This window comes from Amblyomma americanum, chromosome 7, assembly GCF_052857255.1.
Source record: "Amblyomma americanum isolate KBUSLIRL-KWMA chromosome 7, ASM5285725v1, whole genome shotgun sequence".
In the NCBI taxonomy this organism is placed as follows: Eukaryota; Metazoa; Arthropoda; class Arachnida; order Ixodida; family Ixodidae; genus Amblyomma; species Amblyomma americanum.
The window spans coordinates 93,184,731-93,203,242 of NC_135503.1; the positions used below are offsets into that span (position 1 = coordinate 93,184,731).

General features: G+C 45.7%; 1 protein-coding gene across 1 annotated transcript in view; it reads right to left on the minus strand.

Moving 5' to 3' along the window:
* Positions 1–7,906, minus strand: part of LOC144097936 (uncharacterized) — an 18,310-nt gene extending 10,404 nt beyond the window's left edge. Inside the window, exons 1-2 of the mRNA XM_077630532.1 lie at positions 6,848–7,906; positions 5,456–5,835 (exon numbers count right to left, since the gene is read on the minus strand). Of these exons, the coding sequence (XP_077486658.1) occupies positions 5,456–5,835; positions 6,848–7,906 (1,439 nt within the window). The remainder of the gene's footprint in view (positions 1–5,455; positions 5,836–6,847) is intronic.
* Between the last annotated feature and the right edge of the window lie 10,606 nt (positions 7,907–18,512).

An 18,512-nucleotide genomic window follows, 5' to 3' on the forward strand; every position in this document is an offset into this window, starting at 1 on the left:
TTCCTATGGAATCGCATTTCCTGCATAACCGTACGTAAAAAGACTTCCCAGTATTTTGTTTCATGTACCATTTTCGACACTACGCAACTATATGATTCAATTCTGCTTGAAAGGTGATGGTGTCTACGTGATAGTTAACATCTCTATAGCAAACAATCATCTCCATATAATTTAAAATCTAGATGTGACGTCTAAGCCTATATCATTAATATATACTAGAAAGAGAAGTGGTCCCAGTACGGACCCCTGCTGCTTGCCTTATGATACCAAGACTAATTCTGATTCTGATCCATTAATCATTATTTTCGGTTGCGGGTTGTCAGATAATCTTTGCGCCATTCGAGAACCCAATGTGGCAAAGTAGGAGAGCTGAAAAAGGTGTCAAGAATGTAGAACTGTGCCAAAAAATTTAGAAAATGCATTATGATGCAGTAGATATGTTGGCTAGAATCAAATTAAGGAAAAAATATCGCGGTAAAATTCAATCAGTTGGTTCAAGCAGGAGTGGTCGGCCTTGAAGCCATGCTGATAACGTGTGAAGAAGTTTTTTTTTTTTTTTTGCTGCTAAGTGATGCTGCATGCAGGGATATGTGTTCTAATGTGTCGCAGCATACACTAGTTAGTGAAATGGGTCTGTAAATGGAAACCAGACGCCGAAGGCAATTATTATCAACCGGGACAACGTTAGCTGTTTTCTTGTGTGAAGGTAGCTCTTTCGACGGTAGTGACAGTTGGAAAATGACAAGAAATTTTGCAACAGTAGGTGCGCATGACTTTATCAGATAACATGGAATACCATCTGGGCCAGTTGCCGGATCTAACTAATTCAGACAATAGTTTCAGTACTCCATCGTAAGATACAGCTATATCAGGCATATTCGGCCAACAATAGTTTACTGCATCTAAAGGAGGATTGCAGGCGGTAAACACAAAATGGACTTAAAGTAATGGCTGAAGCATCTCCCTTTTTCCACTTCATCAGTTACGTAAACGTTTACAAAAGGTAGGAAAAGAATGGTACGCTCATCTTTGCCATTTGTTTTAACGAATTTCCACAGCTCCTTTGAGTTGCGCTTAGATTTACCGCCAGTGTAGATTATAATGTATCCTTGGCTTGCTTTCAGCTTAATTTCTGTCATCAGTTCATTTGCTTTTTTTAAATAATTCAGCGTCCTTCTAAAATACTTCTCTAATTAATCCTGCCTTGCGCTAAGTACGGCCACCCTATTCCTGACAAAGTTCTTAATCTCATTCGCCCACATATAATTTGCCGTCCCCTGCAACGCTTGTTTTACCTTGGAATCCAGTCCGGTACCCCTAACGCCCATCGGTTATCTTGCCTTCGCATTACATGCCCTGCCCAGGCCCATTTCTTCCGATTGATTTCAACCAGGATGTCATTAACCCGTGTTTCTTCCCTCGCCCACTCTGCCCGCTTCCCTATCTTAACTTTACACCTATCATTTTCCTTTCCATGGCTCGCTGTGTTGTCCTCAATTTAAGTTGAACCCTTTTCGTTAGCCTCGACGTTTCTGACACCTATATAAATCATTAACGGTAAGTCTTGACGGATATTGGTACATTGTCATGCATGACCTGAAAGAACTTGCCAAGTGTGCTCCGCACCATTCTCATTTTTCTAGTTATCTCACTCTCGTCGTAAGGATCGGCAGTCACTACCTGCCCTAAGTAGACGTATTCCGTCACCGCGTCCAGAGGCTCGCTAGCAATCATAAACTAATGTTCCCTTCCCAAAGTTTTTAACAATACTTTAATTTCTTACATATTGATTTCTTGGACCCAACATTCTGCTTTGTGTGTGTAAGCCATTGATCATGCTTCGCTATTCATCCCGCCGTGTGACTAACATGGCAATGTCATCAGCGAATTACTAAAATTACTAAGGTATTCCCCATTAACGTATTTACAACTGTTACCAGTCCAGGTCTCTGAGTACCTCCCGTAAACCGGTGATGAATAGCATTGGAGACATCGTGTCTCCCTTCCTGACACCCTTCCTAATTGTAATTTTATAGCTGACTTTATGGAGGTTTATGGTGGCTGTGCAGCCATTATCGATTTCTTCTAACATTTCTACAGGAGGCTCATCTACACCCTTATTCCGTAATCCGTGCATGGCCACTAAGGTTTCCACTGAGTTAAATGCTTCTCGCAATCTATCAAGGCTATTATTTAGGAGTTCATTATATTCTGTGCATTTCTCTATCACCTGACTGATAGTAGGGACAGTGCTCTATTATCGAGTAGGCTTTACGAAACCCTGCCTGATCATTTGGTTGATTGAAGTCTAAGGTTGCCCTGACTCTTTTAGCGATTACCTTAGTAAATACTTTGTAGGCAACGGTCAATCAGCTGATCGGTATGTAATTTTTCAATTTCAAGTCCTTGGATTCTCCTGTCTTAAGAATTAAGATAATGTTTGCGTTCTTCCAAGCTTCTGGTACGGTCGAGGTCATAAGGCATTGCGTAGAGGATGACTGGTTTTTCTGGCATAATCTCCCCTCCGTCCTTCAACAGATCTTCTGTTACCTGATCCTCATCAGATGCTTTTTCCCTTTGCATTGCATTAAGGCTTTCTTTGCTTCCTCTTTCGTTACTGTCGGGAGGTATAATTGTTGTGCGCCACTGCCTATCTCATTAACGTTCGAATGCGGTTCATGTCTATACAAATCTTGTTGCGGGGCACGCTACCAGGTGAGCAGCGAGGTGAGGACAGCTGCCTGCAGCAGTCATTATCATCATCGTCAAGAATGTCCGTTTGGTTTATTAATGAGCCGATGTCCAGCTGGTGCAGTTTAAACAGAATCCGAACGCCTGTACCCGGAGTGCTTGGAAACGCCAGACCACGAATTGACGCCGACAGGACGGCTAAGAACGGTATCGATGCAGGCAGTGTGTTCGTGCATTTTAAATTAGCAGAAAGCGGCGTCCCCAGACATTGTCAAAAATTTTAAAGTTACAGAATGCAGCAGCTGGAACCTAAGATTACTCCATTTACAAGGGTAGCGAGGAACCCGGCCCGAGCCGCAGCTAGAGTGGTAGCGATTAAGAAATGAAATGTATCGGAGCTAGGAGCCAGATATACCATTGGGACTGTGCGGTACAGATACAGTGAACTAGAATATACAGTGTAGTGGAGGGGGTCTCCGCGTTTCCTATGCAGCGCCGCCAGGTGCCGCCCACTTAAGACAGTCCGGAGAGCAGCGCCGCCAGAATGTGGTGGATTACCACGGCTTTCGAATGGTCGTTTTTTTTTTCGCCTCAAGCACTGTCGTAGTACTGGCTGTGCTACCGAATTGAAATTATTCGTTGTTTCAAGAACCAGCCGCGCGACGCGACACAAGTATCCAATTGTGTTTATATAGACGAACTCAGCACGCAATAGGAACGCGTTCAAGATTGGGCGACAGCAGCGCCGCCGCTTCGTTCGCCAAGAATAGTGGTTTTTGAGGACAAGAAATGATGCAGTAACTGTCTCACGTCTCGGGGGACACATCAATCTCGACGTAAGGTAATGGAGAAAGGTGGGTGTTAAAGAAGGAAGAGGGTATAAGGTGCCGTAGTAGAGGATTCCGGAATAATTTCTAACACTGAGGATCTTGAAGGTGCTCTGACATGTATCGTTCGCCATTCCAGGGACAAGCACCCCATGCGGAAGTCTTTCCCGCGCACTGCACTGTATAAGGGGGCTGCATCGCAGCGAATATCGCGACAAAAAAGTGCGGCCGTTTGTATACTGTATAGTGATACGATGTATAGGGACACCTGAAGAAAAAAAAAGCTATGAGGAGGCTTAAGTCAGTTTAAGAGTGGAATGCGATCAAATTAAATTTCACATTTATAGAGCTTCTGTTGCAAATACCATTTGTGTCTGCGTCACTTTCTTTGCAATTGTAGGTCCATCAACCGCCATATAGGTATCCGCTATGCTTTGATGGTGCCGACTTTCCAAATATTACATTTTTTTCCGAATTTGGATTTTGTTTTACCTTTCTCGACCAATCAACGAATTTAGTCATACCGGGCGGCCTTGGGTTGTTCCTCGGGTGAACTCTAAAGCTATCAAGGTTATTATCTAGAAATTATTGTCCCGCCACCCGATGGGCATGTTTTGATGACGTCAGAGGGCCTCGTGACCTGCCTTAACCAATCAGTTTTTTAATCGCCACCGCCCACGGTGGGCTATCGGCTCACAAACAGTGACCAGGCTCCCATCCGACGCAGTAGGCAGTTGTAATGGCGTCGCGATGTCACCTGACCTCTCTAGACCAATCACTGTGGCCCATCAGGGCAGGATGCGACGACGTCACAAGGTCACGTGAGCTCACTCGCCACATCAACGAATTTTGTGACATCGGACGGCACATTTTGCATCTGACGTAAACTCTAATGATGTCGCATTAGAATTCTAAAACATTACCTAACAGAAGGTAGTTGAAGTTGTGCGCCAAAAAAAATCTACAGAGAGCAGGCCCGCGAGGCGACGGCAAGGCAACACCTCGACATCCCCACGTGGGAAACCTAAGGCCCCGTCGGCGAAAGCTCTGCAGGACTTTTGAATAAAGTTGTTACCAACCAACCAAAGTTTTTACTACGTTCGAGTCAGCGCTACGTAGAAGACGATGATGAGCGGGCAGTGCCGCGGGAGTGCTCTAGCTAGGTCAGCTTCTCGAACATACAACAGGCGATTTTTTGCAAGGCTCATAACCTCCCGACTAGTGCCACATAGAAGACGACGAAGAACGGGCAGTGTCAAGGGACGGCTCTGAAACTCCACATTAATGCTTTCGCAGCAAAAAAAAAGTTTCTTTATCAAGCTCACGCAAATGGCGCTGACACATGACTGCGCACAATTGTCGATCACGATTGTAATGTCACTCAGGAGTGTGGTAGTGCTTTCTCCATCACCCTAACCTTTTCTAATTTGCTCAACGAAAACTTAGAGCTTTTCAAAAGACAAAGAAAGGCCAGGACAGGACGGGTGCTACTTTACCGTCGAGTAGCACCCGTCCTCTCCTCGCCTTTCATTGTCCTGTCAAAAACCCAACGTTTTTTTTAGCATAATGTCTGACCAACTGGCCCCTCAGTACACTCTTAAATTTTATTTCTAATCTTAATTGACGCTAATGGTCACGGTGACGGAGAGCGAAATGGCCATCTGGAATTTCTTTTAGTTCTACGGGGCTTTCACGACGGCTCGGTCGTTGACACATCACCCGGCTTGACCACCTATGTGAACGGCGGGGCCAGGGCTCTAGATACGCACTGTTCTTACGTTTTAACGGGGAAACAAATAGCGGAGGGCGAAATTTTCATATTTTCTGCGATTGCACAAACCGCAAGCGGTGTATCGAGCGAAGCATTGGCCGCGTTTTGCGTTCGTGTCCTTCCAGATTCGTGTAGCGTGACACGTACGTCCTGATAGCGAACTCACCTGGACGCGGCGAAGGCAGTCTCGCCACCGAGGAACAGCTGCACCATGGTGAGCTCGTATTCCTTGATCAGCTGGGCGACCAAACTCCGAGGTCCTCGATTCCCTCCGGAGCACACGAACGCGTTCAGGTCGACGCAAGGGTCAACGCTATAGTTGAGCACGCCCTCGAAGGCCGCCGAGAGTTGCGCGCAGGAGCTCGAGGCGCACACCGTCCCTCCGACATTGCTCCCCCCGCCGATCCACAAGAGCAGCGTCACCGCCGCCGCGAGAGCAATGGCGAGCCACACCATCCACGCCACGTTGTGCTCCAGGTCTTCATCCATAAGGGTTTGTGCGCCCTGATGTGCTCGGTCCGGCGAGTCGGTCTGCAGCGTGGTTGCCTGAAGATTTTGAGATAACAGAAAAGATGGAATGACGAGACTGTCTGTAGCGAACAACGTACCGAGCACGGCATACGGCTTTAAAGGAAATCAAATAGAATTCTGGAAACTTCTTGGCTGAAAAAATTAAAATTACTCACCTTTAGCCGAGAAATGACAATATTACTTCCCTGCCCCTGAACCTGTTGCCCGCGAGAATGCCCCGTCTCCTAGGCGCACGCGGACCACATGCTAATTGACTGCTAGCCGTCAGTATAGGTGACAACAAAAGCAACTTTGACCTTTTTCTGGTGCCCATGGCGAATTTTTAGCTAAGTGCTCCGTGGGCAAAAATGAAACTTTGGGTCGGTAATGGAGGTTATCGAGTATACCAATGCAACGGACGATGCAAAATTATTTTGATCCCTTGACACCCTTCATTGAAAATTACCGCTTTCTTAGCAATTCCGCTAAACCTTCCGTACTGCAAGTACGGAGAGCATGCAGACGATAGTGCTCACTTCATACAGGTTCATAGTGAACCTGTAAACAGCGAATTTCTGCACTTTCGTAACGTACTTGCAGCGTGCTCAATATGTTCATCACTTGGAAGAAGTCCCTTGTATATCGGACGGTCTTTTTTTATACACTAAAACAAGCTTCTAGCGAATGTTTCTGGAATAGGGCTTACCTGCTCTGCCCATGCAAATATAGCAATTATTTCCGTTTTGGCGAAACTGTACAAATCCAAAACGGAAAGGAATTAATTGATCACAAGTTTTCTTTAAATTCTCCACTTCCCAGTTCGCTGGAACAGCGAAATAATAATCATTGTCTCCTAGTTTTGCGGTAAGGCACAGTACTACAACCTGTTCCTCGATTTCGTATCTTTGTACCATTTTAGTGGCTAAAGGCCCACTCAAATATCGCTTACAAAGCGGTGCTACAGTGCGAAATCAGGGCGGCCCCGTAAGAAACAGTAAAAAAGCTCCGTGTTATCATATCGACGGGATTAGGTACTAATAGTACTTGCCAGGTCCTTGAGGGCCACCAGCGAGTACAAGGAGCGCAAATCTCCATCCGACTTGCGGCAGGGAACTCGACCAGGTCGCGCCGCCTTGCTACCACGTGACGACCGTCCTGTTGCCCCCGATGCATCACTGCTACGTGGGCCACGCTGTTCGCACTCCGGTTCCGGTGCCATAATTTTAACTGCGGCTGACGATCTCCTCCGTGTTTGATGCGCCAGCATGATGCCCGCTTTACCGTCAATACCGTGCTCAGCTCCTTCTCCCTTCAATGCTGCGTCGACATCAGCATTGACATTTGACTCAGCATCTCTACGTACTTCTGTATCAGTTCCACCTACTTCTGCATGAGAAGGTGGAGCCGTATCGGCGTTCACTTCGGCGTCTGCGGCTACTTCTGTTTCAGTGGGCACAGAAAAACCACCATTCACCTTGCCGTCGCTAGTGGGAGCCAGCAGAGTCGAACCGACCTCGCTTTTGGCAGTCGCATTAGAGCTCCATATGGTTTTACTTGCGCCGCCTGCCGTAACAGTGCCGTCTTCTGCTTCACGCTCTGTTTCTACCGTGGCAGAAGCCACTGAATGCCCAAACTCCTCTTGGCGCGCCTCGTCTGGAATGTGGCTCCCTCGCGTTCGTGTGTCTGCTCCATCGATGGGGATGACCTCTATTGGCTTAAGCCCTTGGTCTTCAGACACGCTGCCTTCCGGCTTCAGGGTGGGTCCATCATCAGCTTGAGAGGGACGTGCGATTGGTACTTGGACTGGTTTGTGGTCCTTGTTTAGATGCAAGCCGCCTTCGACAACTCTGGATTTGCGCCGCTTGACGTGAGCAGTTCCCGCATGCCCTGCCGCATCAGTCTTGTCGTCTGGACCTCGTGGAGCCTTATGAGAAGAACGCCTGTGCTTGTGCCGCTTTCGAGATACCGTCTTTAGAGCTGACAATTGGGCAGGTGATCCGCCTCTGTCCTCGGGGGCATCTGGTTGCCCTCTGGATGGAGCAGGCACCTCCTGACTGGCTGCTAAATATCCGCGTTCGTCCGACACCCTTGCAGTATGAGGAGACATAGGTTGAGATTGATTCTTCGCGGCCAGTGATGCTGGAACTGCGGAAGAAGCCTTCGAAGCGAGAGTAGCTTTGTTTTTCTTTCCCTTCGCGTCAGCAAGTATTTTGTCCTCGGCTGAGGCTGGACGCGGAACTAGAGGTTCGGGTGATTTCGCTTCTTCAGACATGGTTGGAGAAAGGCCCCCTAATGCAGAACCTGAGATTACCTGGCCACTGCAGCTTGTTCGGCTAATTATGGGTTGTCTGACGGCGCTGTAAGTGTCTGGCCTGGAAAGAAGAGAAGACGTTCCATACGCTGCATGCGTGCGATATGCGGCGCATTTGAATTTCAGGCGATACGCTCTATTTTCGCGACAAGCCATGTCTCTTTGAGATAGATATATTAAAACGCTCAGAGGCAGGACAAAGCTTACAGAGGCCACTGTGATAGAAAAATAATCGGTGTCCAGTAAAGTACGTGCACTCAAACAGCGAAGAGCAGCTAAACAATAAACACGAAAGGAGTAAAAAGGGAACATACTGTCCTCCAGCACACTTTTAAGGGGCGTGCCCTGAAGGACAGCTTAATCTCTTTTCACTCATGAATAGGGGTATTAAAATTTACAATGTACAAGTCGGATGTCACATCAGTCGCCCCAAATGCGTGAGCTGCGACCATCGCAACAATTTTTCATAACTAGTGGCGATAGTACTGGCACTAGCGTAGATCCTGGGAGCAAAAAAAAAAAAGCCATGAAAAACAGCCAGAAGAGTTGAAGCCAACTTTAAGCTCGAGAGAATTAATGAATGATGTCCGCAGTTCGCTTAGTGAACGACACGATTAAATAAAGCATCACTTTGAACAGTTAGGAGCGTGCTGCGCCACACTACCGCTGTCTATCGGGTTGTCTGTAGAGCACTGGCGGGAATTTTACGGACGACGCGAATCGGCGTCCTTCAGACTTGTAGGCTGCACAATGTCTCACATTTACTTGGCAAAGTGGGAAAGCTGCACGGCCTGCTTAGTAAGGTCTGGAGAAACAAACTCAGTCTACAATGTTTCCACTCCGAATATAATCAGCACATGTGCGCACTATAGTCCATGGCGCATCGATATTTCTGTCAACAAGCATCTTTTTAGTAATTGTGCTGTATATAATGCTTAATTCCCTCAGCAATTAACGCCACCTGGGGCTTCAACAGCGCGCTCCCTGGGAGCGAGCAGTCACTGCATATTTAGATCCATGTTTTTTCTTGCCACCAACTCCTCGAAAACAACTGACAGGAATTGCTTATGAGGGAGCGAGACTATACCGCTACTTCGGTCATGCGTTATGTCAAGGTAGCTTCGGAGTGGTAGCGTCAAGGAAAGATTTTATGTCATTACCGCATTCAGACTGCAGCTTTCTCAGCTTGCGATATGCGGGTAGGCGGCGTGCATAACTACTGGGTTCGGCTGGTTATCCCACGAATTCAGGTGAATCCGTTTCATCCTTCACTTCTCACTTATACCAACGAGGATATGTGTTCATATTATTATTATAGCCAAAAATAAATGCTCAAAAACATTCCAAGGAAACGATGTAGCTTCTGAAAATTTTAATGGTCGAAATAATAATTTGAGAGTTTAGGTTTAATTTCCTACATTCCACATGAAAGAACAAGTTTAAAGGATTATGACACAGAGATGGCTGAAGACTGAAATGCACCAAAATAATGAGTTTAAGGAAGACTAAAGAATAAATACTTCATGGAGAGAGGTGCACACCATGCGTGCGTCGAGTGGGCACCACGGAACTGAACATATTCTCCTTCATAGTGGCAAAATAATTTACGTAGTAGACACCAGAGCCCCGAGGCGCAGCTGCGCATGCCAGTGTGCAGTCTTATATTGAGTTTCAGTGCTTAATTCTGTTCAGGGACTATAATGCACTTCAGTTGGGCTCAATTTTAGAATATCATCATTACCAGGCATGTTTAGACTAGAAAGCGCACCATTGCACTGACCAAAGCGGAACACACACTCGGTATGTGAACAATTCACGCAGTTGCAGTATGATATCGTCGTGAATGAGGGCTTCGAAAGCTTCCTGGACTGTTTTTCAGAGCTGCACTTCGGTTACTGCCTGCATTTCAAAACGAGTTGATCAGTTAATAAATTATTGATTTTCATAAAACATATAGCTTTGTGATAGAATCAAATAAAAAATGTGGACAAAGGCCACCTGACTGGTTCCTCAACCCGTCTAGTGGCAGAAGCAGCAATGGATTTGCAGGTAATCAGAAATGACACAAAAAAGTGTTATCTGCTAAACGAACTGAACAAAATATTCATTCTCGAGAGTACTTCTGTTGATATAGCTGAAATAACGGGAAAGAAAAGCATCCTAACACACATGTTAAAACTAAACTGGAAGTGAAAACTGGTTCTACAGGGATTAAAAACCAAGAGGAGCAAAAAAACTAATTGAAGTGAATGATTTAGTTAGTTAATTAGTTAGTTAGTTAGTTAGTTAGTTAGTTAGTTAGTTAGTTATTTAGTTAGTTAGTTAGTTAGTTAGTTAGTTAGTTAGTTTTCACTAGGTAGTCGAAGATTAAGTGATGTAATAATTTCGGGTGAAGTGTTACATATGTTTTGTTTTGCAGAGTTGGTACGCGGGTGCGGCACAAACCAATAGTCAGGAAACCTTTGGTAGTGCTTAGCATTGCTCTGATCAAGAAAATTTCCCTAATTTTTGAATAATTGAGGTCGACTATCAAGAAATACATGGCGGCTTCCTGTCGCTAACTGATATGGCACCCGCAGAAGTTTGAGCATTCGGCTAGCGTCTTGCTGTCCCATTGCAGCTTCCGCATTAGCGGCAGTAACTAGTGACACTAGGTATCAGTTGCGCTTGCCGCCTTCACTTTCCTGTCAACACTAACACTCCAATATCCTCCGCGAAATTTGTCGTCACACAGAGGATTCGAAAACCTTTTTTTGGTAATTGATATTTCTGGTAACCTTATTTTTGTTTCGCAGCGCAGTGTCTGAATTTTTTTCCCAAGTAGACCTCGCAGAATTTTTATGGTTATAACTGGGTAAAAATATGAAGGCGGTCACATGTTAGCACGTACTCAAAAGCTTCTCAAGTACGAATGAAAAACATGCCTTGTATTTTGTTGGGCTCAATTATCATCCGGGAATATGAACATCGACACATGTCTTCGTATCTTTTGGTCCTTGTGTTTTGTTTTTTGGCCTGATTTTTTTCATGATGAACCCTTTTACGGCGCTTTGACGTAATGCGCAAGAAAAAAGTTGGTGGGACAGTTAAGCGCTGCTAAAAAGTAAAACACCACCACGTTAATTTTATTTCCTACTTTCTTCGCGATTGATCGGTTATTTCTAATTACACACACTCATTTGCACACATCAGTGGCCATACCTGACCACGTGACACATAAGGTCTCCCCTAAACAAAGGCGAACCTGCTTGAATGTCCCAGGGATAGTGTGTCTGACTGCCAACCCATGGGTCATGGGTTCGATTGCCAACTAATTACCCCAATTTTCATTTCAGTGCAAAAAATCTGCTTTGCATCCTTATATGTAACAATGACATTTTAGTCAGGCTGCGACCTCATAACAACAACTGAAGTCTCGGTAAGGCGCCCGTGTGCTGCGCGATGTCAGTGCACGTTAGAGATCCCCAGGTGGTCGAAATTATTCCGGAGCCCTCCACTACGGCACCTCTTTATTCCTTTCTTCTTTCACTCCCTCATTTATCCCTTCCCTTACGGCGCGGTTCAGGTGTCCGCCGATATATGAGACAGATACTGCGCCCTTTCCTTTCACCAAAAACCAATTAAATATTATTGTCTCAGTTTTAATCATTGTCGTTACACCGCTCTGCGTGTGCCGCGAAAACCCTCTCCACCGTCCTGAATTAGTGTGAGAACGCACGCGGCTTTTCTTTCGAATTTCCGCTCTAGCGCTGTCGCGTTAAAACAAATTAGATTCTTCGTCCTGAAATGTGCATTCTTTTTTAAGCTGCTCTTAACAGCTTAACAGGTGTCAAGCAGCTCAACAGCAGCTGTACAGCAGTTTAACAGCTGCTCTGTAAGCACGCGATAAGGAGCGCTCGACTACATTGTAGCAATAGCGAGGAACCAGAATGCGCCAAGCTGCTGGATAAAAATATAAAACCACTCGTTCCGCATGTCGCGATCAGAGACAAATGTCACGAAAGTTCGGTAGCGCACAATCGTTTTGCGTTGCTTCGTAGTGTCTCGTCTTTCTGACTAAAAATGGTTTAGATGTTTTAAATACGCTGGTCATGAAACTAATACGAAAAGTTCCAGTAAAGGCATGCCTACAGATGAGGTCAAATGCAAAGTTAGTACAGATGAGAAATCACTAACGAACAGAGCAGGCATCTCTCGGCAGACTGGCACACACTGAGCAGAACACGAAACATAAGGCATTAAGTTACTCCGATAAGGTAGCATACAATTTGTTCCGGTGGATTTTAGCTCCTTGGTCGAAAGCTCGATGGCAGAACAGCTGGGACAGAATTCCAGAGAGCAGACTGTAAAGCGTTTCGGAAAGCTCCTGAGTCGGCCTGTAGGTTAACGGAAGGCCGTCAGCGCTGCTCCTGTACCTTTTAGCCAATGAACCAGAGTTCCTAGGAGCACAGGCACATGTGTTTGAATGGTTGTACAAATTGATTCCTCTATGCTTGGCTTTATTGTGTGCACCGTTGTACGCGAAGCTTACATAGGGCATTTGTAAACTAGCCGCCGTCTTAGTGCCGCCTTCCACACAAAAAAAGCAGCACCAAAGACGAAAGAAAGTGATCATTCATGCTGCAAAAGGTCATGTAAAACTGGTTTTTGCCACGTGCATGGAAAGGTGCACGATGTTCGAAAAGCAGTTTCGATCAAGTTTGGGAAAGCCGGAAATATGGTCACCTTCCCCTTAACAGCGGGAGAGTCGCCATAGAATACGCACCCCTCAACGAAGGGAGAGTGGAAAGTAAAAAAAAAAATATGTCTAAAATATAGGGTTTCCTGACACCATCATGACGCCTACCCTGGGCACAGTGCTGCTGAAGCTCCGAATACACAGCTGGTACTACACTGCTCTCTCCATCAGAAACGAACCTGCAGGTTCTCCCGAGTTACTCACTGAAGGCGGGCCTTGTGCAGAGGTACAGGCGTCGTCTTGATAGCCTTCCGCTTCTTGCTCGTACGAGGTAGGACGTCCGCGAGAATTCGCTGGTGGTCTTCTTCTGCTTCAGTCGCAGCCGCGTGCGTGGCGACACCTCGAAAAAATTCGGCTGGCGGCTGAACTTGTTGACGGTGATAGTTGAGAATAAATTTGAAGAAAACGACGAAAGGTAAAAATATGAACGAAACGATTTGAAGAAAAGATCTTGGGACCAATTAGAACGTAATCCCGAGCTGGCAGGTTCTATCTCGTGCTCGTTAGCGCAGAATATTAGAGCCTTCTGATGCAACAGCGTTTCACAATTTCTGTCCATCATTGTCCGGCGGTGCTAACTTGACTGGACATGCAGCATTTGAGGGGGTCGTAGAGGGTGTACAGATCACTAGAAATGACAGAACCAGAACTACACATGAACGAGTGTGGCTTCAAAAAGATGCCGCCAGCAGGCGCCCTCATTCTTCTCTGACGGATGCCGACAGACACTAGTGCATCGATGGCGGAAGTGCATCGAAGTAGCTGGGGACTATGTAAAAAAATGAATAAATCCTCCTGAAGGAGGCATTTCAAGTAAGCTTTGTGTTGCAATATATTTTATATTGATCATCTAATAAATAAGTTGAAGACCAAGAAAAAAACATATTGAGCACCGCTTATAGATGTATCTTGTAACATGCCTTTTTAAAAAAAGCCCCTTATTCTTTTTATTCTCTCTCTGAATAATCTGCTTTCTTGTTGCGTTCTGTCAAACAACCAGCCACGTTTCATTTCTTTCCGCTGTTACGAAATTACTCCCGCCGCAGCTGTTTGCAAAGATGAAAAGCATATCGGATCTCAGTGGTATTGTGTACTGTGGGGACTGGAAGCCGTTTTTATATTTAGCACGCAGCAACAACAGGTATAGTCCAGGATGCGAAATTTTCGCCTGTAGCGTTTCGTCGTCAAGAGTCCATCGTTAGCCTCGAAAACTACAGCGATTCTTTTGTACCAGAGAACAGCAATCTTCCCAACAGTTTAATACTTCAGAATAGAGAACTTCTAACCATAGGCTTATAGTAGGAGCTTCGTTACCCAGCTTTAAAAACCGACTTCTTTATTCAATATGGCATATTCCGTGTAGTTCTTTTGAAGTATTGTGTTGTGGCGTAGCCAAAGTTTTCTTCAATCTACTTTGTAACTTTTGGCGCCGTTGCGGTGGCTGAGTGGTTATGGCGCTCGACTGCTGGCCCGTAAGACGCGGGTTCGATCCCGGCCGCGGGGGTCGAATTTCGATGGAGGCGAAATTCTAGAGGCCCGTGTACTGTGCGATGTCAGTGCACGTTAAAGAACCCCAAGTGGACGAAATTTCCGGATTCCTTCACTACGGCGTCTCTCATAGCCTGAGTCGCTTTGGGACGTTAAACCCCGTTAAACCATAAACCATAAACTTTGTAACTTTTGATTTCCTCTGCAATCTTAAAATGAGCGTAAATATATGTCCCAATCCGATTAAACTGTCGGTTCCTTGCACCCGAACAAGCTATGGTGAACAAAGATTTAGTTTCTTTATATCTGCTGTATCTAAATAGATATATATCCAATTTGTCTAAGCTGTGCGACCTCCGGCAAGCATGTCTGGAATTATATTGTATTAGAAAGATTTCCCAGTTTCTGTAGAATTTTGCAGTGTCTGCATCTTTTTTTTTTGTTTTCGCCTACGTTTCCCCCACATTGTGTGAGACTGTTTGCTTAAAGTGCGGCTTCTGTGCCATATATTACAATTCGTCTTGTTTTCCAAGGCCACAAGGAATTTCAAGCCATTTCATTTAGACTTGAGCCGGAGGCCTATGGTGAGAATTTGCGTGATCACAGTAAACAAATTTCAGCTTCAATTTCTTTTAATTTTATCTTGAGACATCTTGCGGCGCTTGAACAGCGGTTTACCCTGTACTTAACCCTTCCAAGTGCCGTTCGCCATTTCTTTTTATAAATATATTTCCAAGCAAATAGTTTATTCACGCCACAAGAAAGACAATAAGTCACAGGAGGCTATACACCGCAGCAGATACAAGGCAGAGGGAGGCAACAACACAGGGCAAAACTTGCAACTAAGACTTATTGAAAAGCTCCATGGCTTTTATTGACAGAGGTACGCGTCATCTTGCAATCAGGTAAGATGGAAAGTAAAACACAAATAGAAAGCAAGACCATCGGCGATACAAAAACACCAATGCGCACATGGAAGCTAGGGGGATGCTCAGCATGAATGACGTATACTATACATGAAAAAAAATATCAGAGGATCTAAAACACAACGACCGCGCGTGGCAGCAAGGCCATGTAAACCGGAGCTTAAAGGAACGAAATGGACGCCGAAAAGAAACACAAAGCAACCAAACGGTCACGTTTCAAGGAAACCCAGTTCTTTTTGGAGGAAGGAAACGGAAGGCGAGCTAACAGATTCATCCGGTTTCGAGCGTAAGATGGCAGTCGCCTCTACAATCTCTCTTTCAAGTTACCCATTTCTTCTTCCAATTATCTGGGTCTTGCTGAACTGAGAGCAACAGCCCCGACAACTGCGGCAATGAACAGGCAGATTCGAACTCCGGCCTGCCCCAAGGAACGCGTTCGCTCTCACAAGCGATTATTTAAGCGCCTACTTGTTTGTCCAATATAAAAACGCCCACAACTGAGGGGAATCTTGTAGATAACCCCTGTTGTAAATGCAACACACTTATTCTGACCCAAGTGCTTTTTGCCGCAGGTGGATTGAGGCGAGCCACCCTTTCCCGCCAGATTGCACAATCTAGAGAGCTTGCGAAATGCAGAGAATACAACATCGATGCCATATTTGCTTGAAATATTTTTTAAGATTATGTGAAATCCTGAGTAAACAAGGAATGAATCCCAGTTTTTTCTGGCATGCTAGTTCTTGTGAAGCGGCTTCTTTTTTCGTCTTGCGGAGCTTCTTGGCCACCGTTTCAGCAACCACGCTTAACAAAAAACCAGGATAACCTGTCTTTTACAGCCGCTCTACTTGAAGGTAAAAACTGGATTTCAACATATGAATGCCTGATTTTAAAACCGCGGATCTAAAGCTGGTGGAGGCTATACTCCTTTTGACCACCCAGGAATGAGAGGAATCGAAAGGCAACAATGCGTTCTTTGACCTGGGTTGAAGGACCCAGCTTACATGACCACTTTGGTTAACAAACAACCTTAAATCAAAAAACCGAATGGATCCATTTTTTGGAAGTTCCGGAGTGAATTTTAGAGAACGTGAGCAGCCTGAAAATTCACCTGAAATCTTGTCAGCTACTTCTGCTACTGCGTCATGGGAAGAAAGCTTCAAAATAATTAAAACGTCATCAACATATACGATGATCTTTGCCATGAAGGGTTGGGTTAGCTTAAGCTCGAGTACGCGCCAACCCATTTCTTGTTTTAGTTGCTCTCCTTTTGCTTTTGTTCACGCAGCTTCATGCAGTCCACATCTGTTTATCTGCGGCTGCATAAGGGCGCCTGGCTTGCCCTCCGATTTATTCAAAGATCATGTACAAACTAACTCGTCAGAAAGTCCAGCTACAGGAATTACTAAGCAATTAGCGCGCGTACTAATGCGCTCAGCTCATTGGCCGCCGTAGTGGCTGAGTGGTTATGGCACTCGGCTGCCGACCCAAAAGACGGCAGTTCGATTCCGGTCACGGTGGTCGAATTTCGATGGAGGCTAAATTCTAGAGGCCTGTGTGCTGTGCAATGTCTGTGCACGTTAAAGAACCCCAAGTGGTCGATATCTCCGGAGCCCTTCACTACCGTCCTCATATACCATAAAACATAACTCGCTCATCTCATAGATGTCTCATGATTCTGGTAATACTCGCTTGAGAAAGTGGTGTTAATGCCTACGAATTTGCACGCTCTCCGTGACTGCTACAATCTGTCGGTGGGCACCCATTCCGCATTTTTACTCTGGCGACAATCTGCCGCTTTCTCTCGCTCTACGCAAGCGCATGGGCATTACAACAAATACGCCAACTGCAGGTCTTTGTTGATAGCATTGTCTGATTTTAAACTTTCGGAACAAGAGATTTTACAAAAATTTTCTTCTATCTTTAGGTATAGCGTTCAGCAACGGCCCACAGCTTTCACCGACTGCAAATTGGGGGCAAGATTCCTGCTGCTTCCACATGGAGCCTTGCAAATTTGCTTCTTACCACTTGAACGTTTACGGTTGCATTTAGATACATTTTGTGTTCATTACAGACAAGTATTGCAAGACTTTGTTGAGACTTTTTTCATTATTTGAACCAAGCTGGACAGCCAACGGTTACATTAGCAAAGCCAAAGAGCGAAGCCCCCTGCTCAGTGGTGTTTTGGCTTCTGCTAAGGGTACTGCGAAGACAGAACACCCAATGGATCGAACATGTCACCTTTGACCTCCACTCTCAGTAAATAATCCAGCGAAAATCCCGCATCGTATGCACGGCTTACGACGCAAATGCACAATCGCTGAGCGCCCGGTGTCGGTGTGTGGCCGCCTCATATTGGCGCAGTACTAAATCTAGGACGCAGCCGAGGCAGTTGTCATCATGCTTGGCCCACTCAGAGCTGAAATTTAACGAGCCCAGGGAGCACGCCGCGTCATCTGAGTGATCTGCGCTCAACAGTAACCTGCGAAAATAACCCGCCCCCACAAGCCCTCCTGCCAGCTCTCTCTGCGGGAAGCTGGGACACACTCCTCGCCCGGCCAGACAAGACCACTCAACTTGCACTGATTTCCTGGGCCCAGGACGTCGCCCCCACCTGGGGGCCACACATCACTCATCTCCCCTCATTCCTAACACCTGTGGCAAATAAAGTTGCCTCTGTCTCCCCCCCCCCCCCCTCAAGCTTCATTGCGAAAAGTGCCCAAAAGGGCCTGTACAAAGGAATTCTTTGCAAGTGCAAAATCGTGAATAAACGCTGAGACCAGCTCACGCGCGAAATATTTTTTGCCGTCTCTGTCAGGTTTTGTGGTCAACATATAGGCAGCCTATTGGGTCAGCGGACTTTGCCTCACAGGTAGCGAGTAACGTCGCTTGGCTTGATAATTAAGCAGTCATCACGGCCTTTCAGTGACTTTCTTATGTTGTTCTTGTTATCCGCCGTCTTTTACGCTGTGTTTTTCTGTTTGTATTAAACGCTCCCTGTTTGTTGCGCAGCTTACAACAAACCTTGGGTTGTTAGTTGCAACCGTTTTGACTCCTTCTGTACGCTGTGTTTTTCTGTTTGTATTAAACGCTCCCTGTTTATTGCGCAACTCGCAACAAACCTTGGGTTGTTAGTTGCAACCGTTTTGACTCCTTCTGCACATCTCTTTGTCGCACTAATTATATACGCTATGAAGCAACTCGCCCAACCTCACACTCTGCAGAGCTCGCATTCTCTGGGCTCCAGCCACAC